At 46.3% G+C, this 15,117-nt stretch overlaps 1 protein-coding gene across 1 annotated transcript in view; it reads right to left on the bottom strand.

Annotated features, from left to right (window-relative positions):
* Positions 1–8,939: 8,939 nt before the first annotated feature.
* BCO1 (beta-carotene oxygenase 1) overlaps positions 8,940–15,117 on the bottom strand; it is a 37,103-nt gene continuing 30,925 nt past the window's right edge. Inside the window, exons 9-11 of the mRNA XM_007182590.2 lie at positions 12,792–12,886; positions 11,213–11,324; positions 8,940–9,259 (exon numbers count right to left, since the gene is read on the bottom strand). Of these exons, the coding sequence (XP_007182652.2) occupies positions 9,030–9,259; positions 11,213–11,324; positions 12,792–12,886 (437 nt within the window). The 3' untranslated portion in view covers positions 8,940–9,029. The remainder of the gene's footprint in view (positions 9,260–11,212; positions 11,325–12,791; positions 12,887–15,117) is intronic.

Below are 15,117 nucleotides of genomic sequence, written 5' to 3' on the forward strand. Positions count from 1 at the left end.
GACCATCCTGAGCCTGACCAACTGCAGAAACCACAAGCTCATTTCCTCCAGCAGACCAGTAGAAACAGTATAACCCAACATAACAAAGCCCTGCAACTTCAGCCAGGGACAACTCACCCTCCCAACTCTGCAGTCATCCGAATTCTAAGAAGTCTATCCTTCGATAAACGTCCAAAGTCAAACCATCCATTTCCCTCTCAGACTTTCGCAAGTCTTGGTGGAGATGAGAATTGAGGTTATCTGTGTTTTAGAAATCAAAATTGCCAGTGTGTTAATAGAAAGGGGAGACCCGTGAACAGGATTAATACAGAGGTTACCTAGAGTCGATTGGCTTCACCACAGGCAATGCCTTCATTATCATGAAAGCCAAGACTGAGCACAAAAGATAAAGAACTGGATTGGCAGCCAAGGGAAATTTGGTGAGGCGTTCAGTTCATGTGTTCATTCAGCACTCATGTATCGAACACTTACTACGTGCCAGGCACTGTTTTAGACCCCCAGGATACATCTGAGACTAAAACAGAAAAATCCTCACCCTGAATGTAATCTTTGAGCTTACATTCTAGTGAGGGAGACGGACAAATACCAATAAACGTAATAAATAAGTCAATTTTATAGTATGCTAGAAGGCAACAAGTGCTACGGGGGGAAAAGGAATTAAGCTGGATGATGGGATCAGGAGCGTGTGTTCAATGGAGGAAGCAAGTTGCAGTGTTCAACTAGGGTCAGGAAATCTGCACTGAAATAACATTTGAGCAAGACTTGGAGGCGAGGAGACCACATACTCATCTTGACCACACATCTTGAAGCCAAGATGATACCAGCGACAATACTAAATGGCTAACATTCACGTATTCACTCAACAAATATTTATTGAGTGCATTAAGAGCTAGGTGCTTGTGGTCGGCTGAATAATGGTCCCCAGAGATATCCAGGTCCTAATCCCTGGAACCTGTGTATGTCACCTATATGGCAAAATGGACTTTGCAGATGTCACAAAGTTAAGGATTTTAAAATAGGGAGATTATCCTGGATCATCCAGTGGGCCCTAAATGTAATCATGAGGGTCCTTATGCAAGAGGGAGATTTGACTTCATAGGAGGAAAAAAAGTGATGTAACAAATGTATGGATACGTTTGGGGGGAAAGTGGCGGGGAGGGGTGTGTGTGTGATGAACTGGGAGATTGGGATTGACATATATACACTAATATGTATAAAATGGATAACTAATAAGAACCTGCTGTATAAAAAAATAAATAAAATTCTAAAATTCAAAAAAAAAAAAGTGATGTGACGATGAAAGCAGGGAAGAAAAGGTGAAGTGAGGCGGGACCATGAGCAAAGGAATGAGGGAGCAGGAAAAGGCAAGGAAACAGACTCTTGCCTGGAGACTCCAGAAGGAAGCTGCCCTTCTGACGCCTTGATCTTATTCCCATAAGACTCATTTTAGACTTCTGACCCCAGAACTGTAAGAATAAATCTGTGTTGTTTTATGCCACCAGTTTGTGGTAATTTGTTACAGCAGCCATAGGAGCCCAATACAGCGCTATTTTAGACAGGGATATAGTGAGAAACAAAACTGATGAAAATCCCTGTCATGTGGCTGTCCCACCCTTGACTCCTCATTCTGTGCCTCGCACTGGCCTGTGCCTTTGATACATAGCATCCTTTTAATGATCACATCTGTCCTAGGAGATGGCTGCTATTTGAACTGAGACCGTGTAACTCGGAGACCCTGTCCTCTGACCATTGGAGGGTCTTCTGGTCATGCCCGATTAGACTATGGCTATTTTGGGTGTGCCAGTGATCTGCTTATGTCATCTCTGATGCCACTGGTCACTCTGGGTGCCTGGGACACCGTCCCCGTCCTCTCTCACCACACCAGGAGTAAGGCCCCTCCGAAAGAGAGGAGGACCAGCCTTCGCTTGAGGGTTTACGAGTAGCATCCTCTGCATGAACTGCCCCCACAATTTTCGCTAACTCAGATGGTTAGAGGCAACTAAGAGGCAGACACTTCTTCTAAGGGCTACAAGAATATTATTTAATCCTCACTGTAGCCCTGTGAGGCGGGTTCTAATGTTATCCCCATCTCACAGGTCAGGAGCCAGAGGCACAGAGAGTTTAAATAACTTATCAAAGGTCTTAAGACTAGTGAGGGTTGGGAGCCAAGATTCAACCTCTTAACTGTTTTTAAGGCTCATAAATAAAATAGCTAAAATTTATTGAAAACTGCTATGTGTCAGGCAATCTTCATTTAAATTTCATGACTCTCTGAATGAGGGACATGTACTATCTCTATTTTATGGAAGATGAAACTGAGGCATCATCAGGTTTCGAGAGGATCAAAACCCAGGCAGTGAGGCTGGAGTCCCTGTTCTCACCTCTTGTGATGTCCTTTAATTAAGAACCCACTTTGTCCCAGGCACTAAACGAAGCCCTGAGGGTGAAGAAGTGAATAAGATTAAGACAATAAAAGTAGTGGTTAAGAAGTTAGACTTGGGGGGCTTCCCTGGTGGCGCAGTGGTTGGGAATCTGCCTGCTAATGCAGGGGACACGGGTTCGAGCCCTGGTCTGGGAGGGTCCCACATGCCACGGAGCAACTAGGCCCGTGAGCCACGATTACGGAGCCTGCGTGTCTGGAGCCTGTGCTCCGCAGCAAGAGAGGCCGCGATAGTGAGAGGCCCGCACACCACGATGAGGAGTGGCCCCCGCTTGCCGCAACTGGAGAAAGCCCTCACACAGAAACGAAGACCCAACACAGCCATAAATAAATAAATAAATAAACCCAAAGTTTAGAAGTTAGACTTGGGGTCTCAGGAACCACCTGTGTGATCTCGGGAAAGTTACTTAACTGTTCTGAGACTCAGTTTTCTCATCCATAATATGAGAATGGTACCAGGACCGACCTCAAGGCTGTTGCGAGGATTACGTGAGAACCAGCACTTACAGTGAGGTGTCAACACACATCAGCTGATGTTATACTGCTGTTACTATTATAATAAGCTCCGTTCCTGCCCTTAACCACAGAAGATGCACAAACAATATAGACATCACTGTTCCTTCCACATTGATTCTGATGATAATTTAAGGAAACCTGAACTAGGCTAAGACCTCTTGCCTGCCCAACCCAAAGGGCAGACTGAAGACAAAATCAGGGAACCCATGCCTTTCACTGGTCCCAACCTCCTGGAATGGATTAGCATCTCTAGGAACACCAGTCACCCTTGGCCCTCCTGGAACACAGTAGATGTACTTAAGGAAAGAAAAAACTGGAAAATCCTACCAGGGGATGTGACTCTGAATTGAACATGCATACACTGGACTTACCTGGAACTTCGCCAGGACCCAGTGATGAAGATGGAGGAAGATACTAAATCTCCACTGACTGAGGCTCTATCTTGGTTTCCTTGTCTCTGAACCAAGGCCTTGCTGGAACCAGCAGAGAGCTGCCCTACAGTTTCTTTTCACTGGTTGAAGGAACCATCTTCTAAGGAATGGTGGAGGAAAAGGAGATACATTTTTTTTCCTGTGTGGAAGGAAGATTTATCAACCCTAAATGGTGACTTTCATGTTGGGACAATTGGATATCCATATGCAAAAAAGTGAAGTAGGACCCCTACCTCACACTGTAAGCAAAAATTAACTCAAAATGGATCATGGACCTAAATTTAAGAGCTAAAACTATAACATTCATAGGAGTACATCTTTGGGACCATAGATTAAGTTATGGTTTCTTAGATATGACACCAAAAGCAGAAGAGATAAAAGAAAAATTAGATTAAATTGGACTTCATCAAAATTTTTAAACTTTTATATTTCAAAAGCACCATCAATAAAGTGAAAAGACTACCCACAGAATGGGAGAAAATACTGCAAAGCATATATGAGTAGATACTTCCCCAAAGAAGATATACAAATGGCCAATAAACACATGGAAAGATGTTCAGCATCATTAGTTATTAGGAAAACGCCAATGAAAACTACAATGAGACACCACTTTATTTTATCTAGGATGACTGAAATAAAAACAGCAGACAATAAAAAATTAGGGAGGATGTGGATATATTGAAACTCTTAAACGCTGCTGGTGAAGCTGTAAAACGGTGTAGCCACTTTGAAAAACAGTTTGGCAGCTCCTCAAAATGTTAAACCTATTTATACCATGACCCAGCAATTTCACTCCTGGGAATATATTCAAGAGAAATGAAGACATACGTCCACATTAAAGACTTGAACATGCGTGTTACTCATGACAGCTCAAAAGAGGAAACAACCCAGATGTCTCTCAACTGATGAGTGGATAAACAAAATGTGGTATGTTCATATAATGGAATATTATTTAGCCACAAAAGGAATGAAGTACTGATTCATACAACAACATAGATGAACCTTGAAAATATTATGCTAAGTGAAAGAACCCAATCACAAAAAAACCCACATATTGCATGATTCAATTTATATGAAATGTCCAGACCAGGCAAACTCACAGAGATAGAAAGTAGATTTATGTTTGCCTAGAACTGGGGGGAGGGGATGCAGAATGAGGGGTGACTGCCCATGGGTACAGGGTTTCTTTTTGGGATGATGAAAATGTTCTAAAAATAGACAGTGGTGATAGTTACACAATAGTGAATATACTAAAAACCACCGAATTGAATACTCTAAAAGAGTGAATTTTATGGTATATGAATTAGATCTCAAAAAAGCTATGATTAAAAAAAATTACTGGGAATTCCCTGGCGGCCCAGTGGTTAGGACTCCATGCTCTCATTGCTGAGGGCCTGGGTTCGATCCCTGGTTGAGGAACTAAGATCCCACAAGCCACGCGACGTGGCCAAAAAAGAGAAAATTACTATCGGTCCTTGATTGTCCTTGAAGAAACTATTGGAGACTTCTCTTTAGTTAATGCCAATTCCACTTCTTACCTGAGTACAGATAAGCTGGGGTTCTGGCTGAAACTTGTCTTTTCTGCCATCTTCTACGCCACAATTCTACGCCCACAGAAGTTCTTGGTAAACTTCTATCTTTAGTTTACCAAGCTCTCTCCTGATTCCATGCCCCTTTCTTTATCTGCATTGCCCATTTCACCTGGTTACCTGCTACCATCCTTCATATATCAGCCATCCCTGGCTCCTGAGACAGTATGGGGGGTCCCCGGGGGTTCCCTTTTTACTGCCATTCCATTGAATTGTGTTGGTTTGTTCCTTGGCGCTGTGTCCTTCACTATGCTATACGCTCCCTGAGGACAGTGGAGGTACTCGTTCTGCTGACCCTTATATGCCAGCATAATCTTGGTCATCACTGAATGAATGAATGAATGAGTGAGTGAGTGAATATATGCTTGAAAAGAACAAGTATCTGAATGGAGTGGAAAGATACAGAGGATAAGAAAGAATAGAGGAAAGGAAGAAGGGAGAATTTGGATTAAAGTTATATTCCCATGTACCTACTTTTTTTCCCTATTGCCTGAGAAATGTGGATTTCTCAGCCCTATAGCCACATTGACCATTTGAGCCTCTCAGATTCTAGAATGGCTTCTCAGTTTCCTATGAATCAAACCAAAACCTTTGGCCTTTCAAAGAACACCCGAACTTTGTTTTTCCACTCTTTGGCTCAGAAATCCAAAGTTGGGAATCTAGCTAAAGAAAATGACAATAACAAGCACCTGAATACAGAGAGGGATGCGGTGTGGACCCTAAAAATAGACGCACATTGTATATAATACAATCTGGCATTGTTTATAATAGTCAAAAACCTAAATGTCCACCAGCAGGCTGGTGTACATCATGCCATGTCCCAAAGATGGAATAATATGAACCCATTAGAAGAATTTCATGATCTGGGAAAATCATTGTATCGTATAGTAAGTGAAAAAAGCAGGTTATAAACTGGTGGGTTACAAACCTATCACCAATATGTAAACTGTGCATAGAAAAAATTTTTAAATTTGGGAAAAACCACACCAGAATGATTTCAGGGGTGTTCTTTGGGTAGTGGGACTCTGGGTGCCTTTCTCGTTTCTTTTTTTAACATAACGAGGTGTTCTACAATGAACATATATGACTTTTATAATCAGAGAAAACAACCCCCCCTAATTGTCTCACTCTTTCCACTACTCTTTCATGGGAAATTCACTCAACACCTGCTTTGTTCAGTCAACCCACATCCGCCTTCAGATCCTCATCCCGAGCTGCACCCTCAGAATCTTGGCAGGTGCTCCCTCCGGCCACTCAGGCAGCTCCTGAAGGTGCGCCCCTCCAGGAGGCCTTTCCTGGTCGCCAGGAGGAAGGAAGGCTGGCTCATCCCCACCTGTCCCAACACAGGGCTCCCACATCTCTCCCTGCTCACCTTGTCCAAGAAAACCCCAGCCTCTCTGCTGGTGCTTGACCTCGAGAGACCGCTTCCTGCTGCAGCCCGGCAGCCAGGGCAGTGGCCCTGCGTCTGCACCTGGTCGCTGAGTCCAGACTCCTGGAAGGAAGCTGAAGAGCAGAGGCCATTGGTCTCACTGTCGTTGGATGATGAGGAAGGCGGTGATGACTTTTCTGTCTGCATGTCCTGATTCACCATGGGAAAGACTTCTCCCGGCCATTTAAAAACCACCCAAACTGCTTTAAACAGCTGAAGTAGTGATCAAAGGTGTTTTCACTTAACCTGGACCAGCAACCTTCTCAATAGTCAGGCCGGTGCTCGGTAGCTTTGGGAGGAAACGAGTACAAACCAGTAACGTGGATGGAGCTCGAATGCACTTAAATTTTTTGTGAGTTGATTTGTCCACGTATACATCCAGCTTATTCCTGAGATGGAATCAAATTAGAGAAACCCTTGAAGGAAAAATTAGTGGGTCAAACATCTGAGGGCTTAACACATACCTGACACATCTTAGAGCGCTTGTGAAAAGCTGTGACTTTATCAAAGGAATAAACAAATCCAGGGTGATTTTTCCTGCAGAACTTCCTGGTCATGCACTACACCCACATGAAGCATAACAAGGAAGGCTCTGAGGATAAGACGGACGGTCTCGGCTTCAAGAAAGGCGCATGCGTCTTGGCTCCGGTGGCCTTTTGAGCTAATTACCCTGGCCTGTGTCTGAAATATGACAGAATTCAGGATCAAGGTAAATTGGACGTCCCGGCATTGACCTTTGGTGTGTCTGAAACCAAGAAGAAAAGATGTGGTGTGCCAGGCTTCCTCATTGGTCTGGTATTTTACCTGTCTTCCTAAACAAGGAAAACAAACCACGGACATACTTTTCTTCCCCGCAGAACTGCGTCCTTTTTCATGACTAGGTCTGGGTACTGTTTGGCAATGGGAATTCAGTAGAATAGCGGTGGGGAAGCATTTTTTAAATACCACCCTCTTCTCAAACGTTTAAAGTAGAATAACGAATAGGTGAGTGACTGTCCCATTTGTCAACGCTTTTCCGTTCACGCCACCCAAATGCAGGCCTCCATCACATGTTTCTTAGGCCACCATGGTTGACACTTGCTCCCAATCCATCTTATCAAGGCTGGAAGCACTGAGGTCTCCAGAGGAGAAGAGTAGATGGTCTTCATTCTGCCATCCACGGAGTTTGGGTTTTTGTTTAATGGGATCTATGAGCTGAGCATGAAATGGAAATGCTGGGATGGTAGAGGAGTTTTTGAGGAACCAACAGAGGAAGAAAGAGAGGAGAGATCAGGGACAGCTGGGAGAGGAACCCTTGTGGGGAATTTGGGGGTGGTGTTCCATGTGAACTGTCTTCCTTGTCTTCCCAGGAGATCTTCAGTAAAATATCTTTTTCTTTTTTAAAATATCCGTCCCTTTTTTGGTACATTATGGAGTTGGATTTCTTTGTTGGCGGAATTCATTCGTTCAACAAATAGTTAATTTGGTGGTAGAGCCTGCATCTACCAGGCAGCGTTCTAGAGGATAGAGTAGTGAATAAAACTTACCCAACACAGAACAACTTGGATGAAAACAAACAACAACTTGGATGGCACTTCCCTGGCGGTCCAGTGGTTACGAATCCGCCTTCCAATGCAGGGGATGGGGGTTCGATCCCTGGTCGGGGAACTAAGACCCCACATGCCGCGGGGCAACTAAGATCACGTGCTCTGGAGCCTATGCGCCACAACTAGAGAGAAGCCCGGGAGCCGCAACTAAGACCCGACGCAGCCAAATAAATAAATAAAAGGAAAGCAAAACAACAACAACAACTTGGATGAATCTCCAAGGAATTCTGCTGACGGGACCCCCTTTCCTGTATGGCTCTGGCACGCCTCGCCACCCTGGTTCTCAGCATCAGGCAAGACAGGACTCAATCCTGGATTCCAGCCCCTCCATATGCTCCTGCAGTGGGGGACGCCCACACCAGTCTGCTGTCCCACTGGGTGTACAATGAGGCACCTGGCGGACTATGAACCATCTAGCTCTGCCCCTCTGTTTTACTGCCTTAGAAGATCTTCAGAGGAAAGAAGCCATGTAAGATTAAAATAAGGTCTGAAAAGCCTTTAAAGTTTTATTATTTTGTATTATGCCACGCCTTGCATGGAATGACCACAAAGTACACGCCTTCTGGGTCATGTAGTCTACTAACAGCGCAGGGTTGAGAAAGCTAGAACTCACGATCAGTCCACGGGAAAGAAGGGAGGGAGGGAAGGGAAAGAAAGGTGGGGAGGGAGGAGCAACGATAAATATTTCTGTGTCTCTTCTCCAATGGGTCAGTGGCTGCCCATTCCAGGAGCAATGATTATGTGCCTTAATACAATTGCTGATTCATGGTCACGGTCTTTATACTAAAGGAAAGGGGCTTTTAGAAGTGCTAGAGCTAATCAATAAATATTTGATCAACTTTCAAACAAGGTTCTTACGGCCAAAATAAAATGAAAGAAAAGAAACTGATAAAAGCTCTATTTCTGTAACTTTGTCTCAAAGCAACCATGGAAAGAATAAGTGCAAAATAAAATGAAGGGCCCTCCTGCCCCCCACCCAGGGAGGGACCACCCTTGAGTCTGGTAGAGCCGTTCTCCAGGGCCCAGGCCCCCACCCAGTCAGGTCCTCGGGGCCACACGGCGCTCTGCAGCCCTGTCCTGCTCCTCCCGGGAAGGGGCCTGCTTCCCTGCATCCCAGTTGGCACCTGGGATGAACAGCCCGTGGAGATCCAGGTGCATCTCTACATCAACGGAGGCACGAGCCAATTCTGTAAAAGTTTTGGCATCCAGAACCAGTAGAAAAGGCAGCTTCTGGGGATCGGTAGAGACAATGGCTGATAAGATAATCCCTTTGGGGAAACAAAAAGAGACACTTTGTAAAAGTGCAGCCTTGAACCTGGTCCAGCTGGGGCGATAAGTTTCTCAGCTCTATCTCCCTGTCCTTTGAATGTAAGTATCTAATCAAAACAGAAGGGAAGCGAATTTGATATTCTGTGGGAGCAGAAGGGAAAGGCCAGGGAAATCGGAAGGCTTGGCTGAACCAGTCCCCTCACCTTTCTGAGCCTCAGTCTCTTCATCTGTAGAGTGGGGATAATCCTCCCCACCCTCAGAGGGTTGCTGAGAGGATCTTGCACGGTCAGTTATGAAAGCACTTTGTAAATCATTACATGCACTGAAGAATGGCTATTTTCCTACTATTTAGAAACTCCAGTTATAGAGAATCAGCTTTGACGCTGCACTTAGGCTAATATCCGTCACTCGGCTAAACCCGGACCAGTTGCACTCAAATGACATTTGAATGAGTCCAACTCATCTCATGCATGTGCAGCTTTCCCCTCTGTAAAATGGGAATATTCTAAATACCGACTCTCAAGGGACAGAGGACTAAATGAAATAGTGCAGCAAATATGTGTGATTCTTCCCAAGGCCTCCCGGGTTTCAGAGTGGCTGAGGGCAGCTGAGGTCAGATCGGCTTGAATTCAACCCTCCTCTGTATGCACTGGGCTTATGACCGACCGTGGGTAAGGTACCTCACTCTCTGAGCCTCTCCTTTGGTGGAATGAAGACCAGGTTGCTCCCTGCCCACGAGAGATTGTGCAGGACACACTTGCCCAGCCCAGGGGGAGGCCAGCCTCAGCAGGAGGTGGCACCAACCATCCCCCACCTTGGAGGTGACAGTGACACGGGGTCCCTTACCTGGCATGCCGTGCAGTGCAGGTCGATAGGAAGACACCACCCAGGTAGAAAACCACTCCCTTCTCACCCGAGGGAAGCAGCTGGCAGGCTTAGCGGGGCAGCCTGCCCTGCCCCAGAGGTGTGGGCAGCCCCACCCAGGCTTCTAGTACCCTCCTTAGCATCCCTAGGGGGTGGGCAGGGCATTTCTGGGGCAAAGACAGAATCAAAGAGGGAAAGGACCATTTGGTCAGGTGGAAACCTGGACAAGAGAGGAGGGCCACAAGCATTTCTAGGTGCTCCACGGAAAACTTACATGCTTAGAGGAGTTACAAATTCAGATGCAGCCATTGCAATGGGTTTTAAAACCAAGATTCTATACTCTGGGCAAGGGTAGTGCTGCTCCGTGGAAAGGAAGTGGGCTCTTGTGTCGCAAACAATTTAATCACCTCGGAAGGGAGGTCTGACCTTCTGCTCCTGGGAGATGACCTCTAAGCCCTTGGACTGACGGTCTGACGAGAGTGCCTTTGTTTACCTGGGGCCACTGCATATAACCCATCCTAGCAAAGTGATTTAGGGGGAGGCCTGGGCCACAGGTGTCAGCTCAACCTCCAGAGGGGCCGAAGACTGGAGGTCACCATGTCCGCATGACCACGCCCCACACAGGCTCCAACACAGGGCTTGGAGAGCTTCCCTGGTTGGCCACACTCCGTGGTCGACGCTGGGGAAGTTGGCGTGGTCCTACCCCCCGCAGGAGAGGGCCAGCGGAAACCCCATGCACAGGACTCTCCTGGATCCTGCCCCACTCGCCTTTTCTCTTTCAATCTGCACCCTTTCGCCAGGGTAAACCGTAACCATGAGTACAACAGCTTTCGGTGTGTTCTGTGAGTTCTCCTCTTGAAACTGAGGGTGGTCTTGGGGAGCCCCGAACTTGCAGTTGGTGTCAGAAGTGGGGGTGGGCTGGGGGACTCCCTCATCCCACAGCTTTGGACTCAGACACACCTGGGCTGCAAAGCATGACTCCCCCAGCTGTGTGATGGGGGGCGGTCACTGCCCCCGAACGACGTCTCTGTTTGAGGGGTGATCACACGCACAGTGCAGCAAGTGGGCTGCCCTTCCCGGGGCCTTACCGTGATCCTCGTCCTCGGCACCCGGTGTGGGCACGAACACCGGCTCCGCCGGCCAGCAGTGCGCCTTTCCCCACTTCAAGGACGACTTCGTGAGAATGTCGTATTTTATTATCTGCGCGTCCGAAGGGGAGAAACATGGGAATGAGCGGTTGGAGAGCATGCTTATTCCCTGCGAATAGGAAGGCATCAAGGCCCCAGAGAGAGGGGAGTGCACTCTGACACTGGCGAACGTAGACCCCAAGTGGCATCTGCCTCTGGTCAGTGTAACAACAGAAACGAAAGCAGCTCGCTTCCTCCTCCGACTTTAAGCAAAGTTCCTCCCGCCACTGCAGAGCTGACAGTACACTCTGAATTCTTTCAGAAATAAAACCCCTGGATTTATCTGGTACTTGGCACTATATTGCAATTTTTATACACATTAGATAAACTAAAGTATTCAATGCAAACCTTTAAAGTATAATATGATTCCTTTGTTGTTTTAAAAGTGTGAGTCCCTGGCCTTCTCTCAATCTCTAACAGGCCTCTTTCCCCCGAGGGTGTGGGATTAGTGGGGAGTGACTGGGGGTGTGCGTATGTGTGTGTGGGAACCTTAATTTTTTGCTTTGTACATTTCTGCACAGCTTGCGTTTTAAAAAAAAAAAGATTTTCCATTTTATTACTAAAAAATGAAGCTACTAAGGAAAACTGATGTCTGTACAGCACTCAGCATGGTCCCTGGGAAACAGCAAGTGTTCAAACAAACAGCAGTTTAAAAACCAAAATATGAATTGCTATGCTGTACACCTGAAACTAACACGATATTGTAAATCATCTATACTTCAATCTAAAAATAAGTTAATTAAAAAAAAAAAGTAGGGCTTCCCTGGTGGCGCAGTGGTTGAGAGTCTGCCTGCCAATGCAGGGGACATGGGTTCGAGCCCTGGTCTGGGAAGATCCCACATGCCGCGGAGCAACTAGGCCCGTGAGCCACAACTACTGAGCCTGCGCGTCTGGAGCCTGTGCTCCGCAACAAGAGAGGCCGCGATAGTGAGAGGCCCGCGCACCGCGATGAAGAGGGGTCCCCGCTTGCCCCAACTAGAGAAAGCCCTCGCACAGAAACGAAGACCCAACACAGCCAAAAATAAATAAATAAATAAGTTAAAAAGAATAAAATAAAACTAACAATTCATGCTTTAAAAAAAAAAAAAAAGTAAATCCTCCTAGTTTCAGCTCTATCCTCTCTGCTTGAGACAGTGAGTTCCTTGAGGGCAGGAACTGGGATCTCCCTGTTCGCTTCCTTTTCCTCGGTGCCTACCACATTGTAGCACATAGCTGGTGCTCAATAAACATGCATCCAAAAAAGAAATCAACGGATAAACTCCAGCCACCACATCTTTCCTGAGCGACAGCCCATTGGGTGCAATTCCCTCTCCTGGATGGTCCATTGTTGCTTCCAGTGTATTTTGTCCCAAGCTGACGTCACTTTCTGACTTACTCCCACCCCAAGGGGACCTCGGTTCTGACCTCCCTGAGAACGTGGGAACTCAGCTTTGCAGACAGACACGGTGGTTATAGGCTGCCATCTCCCAAGGACTAGTACCTTGGTTGGGATGGGGCTCCACTGGACTTCAGCAGCAAAGACATAGCGGTATCGCTTCCCGTTGTGAGCGTAATTGATCCGAGGCAGCTCTAAGCCTAGAGAGAAATGACACAGCTGACAAAGCCCCCTTCACCGAGAGCTGGGACCACCTGTCTTTTGTGGCATCCAGGCCGGGCATCCTTTTCACAAAAACGGTTCCCAAGCCAGGATCCCTGAACTTGATTCAGGCCCTGGATTGGATCAAGGGTGATCATTGGGCAGGAGGAGGGAACTTCTGATAACTACCCCAGCTCCATTAGAAGCTCCATTAAGAGCAAGGTAAGATAGACCTGGGTTTTTAAGTGTATAAACATCTTTAATTATCCAAGATAGAAATCAAAGAAAATTGCATGATTAAAATCAGAGGCTACTGCAATTTTTTAAAGCTCTTTTAAAAAAAAGTGTGTGCATGCACATGTGTGGGTGTGAATAGAACCTTCTGAAGCCGTGGAAGGAGCATCAGTGGGGAATATTTAAATAAATCTGGTGAAATCATATAATAACATTATACAAAAGTAACATTTACAAAGAATTTTAATAACATGGGGAAATGTCTACATCATAAGATTAAATGTAAAAGGCTGCTTATGGAATTATCTCCACTGTGTTATAAATGAAGAGAAAAAGTTTGGAAGCATTGCTGGGGTGATAACTTCCTCATGGTGGTTTATAGTTTGTACTGTCCATTCTAAGTTTCTCATTGTGTGAAATTTTCATTATACCTATTATTTTTGTAATCCAAAAAGCCTTGAAAATGTGTCCATGTCCACGCATATACATTTATATATGCTTGTTGTGTCAAATTAAATTTCTAAGTCTGAATATTGAAATGAAAGTCCCTCTTATGAAATATTGCCGATAGTTGGAGCCAACTGCTGGTGAAAATACAATGTCCAAGAAAAGAAGAAGCAGAGATGGAAACATGTGCCACATAAAAGCCTCCTGAAGAGGACCCAGGGCATAAATGGTTATCGGGCTCAGTGGGGAGGGAAGTGGGGTGGAGAACTAAGAAGGGAAGATGTCCAATCCCACAGGTGAGTAATCACGAAACTCCCAAGAGACAGGTCAAGATGAACATGAGGATGAGGGACCACCCACACACTCAACTCAGAAAAAAGATGCCCACTGTTGGTCCCAGAGTAGGTCTGAGACTCGCTGTGATGCTCCTGGGTCCCTTGAACCTGGTCTGGTACCCCCCTTTCCTCCACTCTGTAAATGACCAGCTATACGCCCATGGTTAAGTAAAATGTGATTCATCCCTGTGAATTCTATTTTATTCTATTGTCCGGCTATTAAAGCCATGCTCTTGAAGAATCTTTGGGATGTGGGAAAATTCCCAGGCTACGTTCATTAAGCGGAAGAAGCCATTTCAGAACATTCTAGATGGTATGGTATGCATTTTGTATAACCGTAAATGCAGAGGTTAAGGGTTTTTCGAGTCAGTGAAGCCTGGGTTCAGATGCTGGCTCTGCTGCCCAACTTCAGGCAAGTTATCGAATTATTCCCAGCTCTGCTGTCCTCGGTTCTAAAGCATGAACAGTACGTGGCAGCCCCTGCCTCTTAGAGGTGTTCTAATCACGGCTGCTTTTAGCTGGACCCTCACTGTGGGCCAGGCCCTCAGCTAAGCCCCTTACATGCATGGGCTCAGCTAACGTGATAAGAACAGGATGAGACTGGGGAGGAAAGGACGGGAAGTTGGGGAGCCCCTAGAAGAGGGCCTGGCATGCGCCAAGCAATGCCTACGTGATGGAAAGACTGAATGGATGTTTCCAAACGGGCGTCACAGGTGGAGGGATTATGAAGGATTTGTCTACGGTCATGCTTTTCAGTGCTGCCCAAGGTTGCTACAATAAACAAGAATTCCCTTCCCAGAAATAAAACGACCGTAGTGTTTTACTCCTCCATCTGCCCATGTGAGTGACAGGTGAGCAGAGATGGAAGTTGATGCCTTAAGCATGGGGACGAACATGTCTATATTCACTTCCAAAGACTCTGAGAGGCTGGGGCACCACACAGAACCCATTATGGGATCCGTGCGATGCCATGTGTAGACGTGGTTCTTAGTGGGCAAATCTGAGGTCGTCTTAGCAGAGTCCCCAGGACTGTCCTTCCAGACGCCTGGCCCTGGCGTGGGGCAGCGATATGGGGAGCCGGGCTCCCAGCCTAGAGCCCCGCCCGCCGCTCCCCAGCCCTGTCCTGGGCAGGCCTGTTCGTTCCACGCTTAAGTACTGAGCACACCCTGCTCTAAGCCAGACTTCTGTCACATGCCGGTGACAACACTGAGCAC

Source organism: Balaenoptera acutorostrata, chromosome 19 (genome assembly GCF_949987535.1).
Source record: "Balaenoptera acutorostrata chromosome 19, mBalAcu1.1, whole genome shotgun sequence".
NCBI lineage: Eukaryota > Metazoa > Chordata > Mammalia > Artiodactyla > Balaenopteridae > Balaenoptera > Balaenoptera acutorostrata.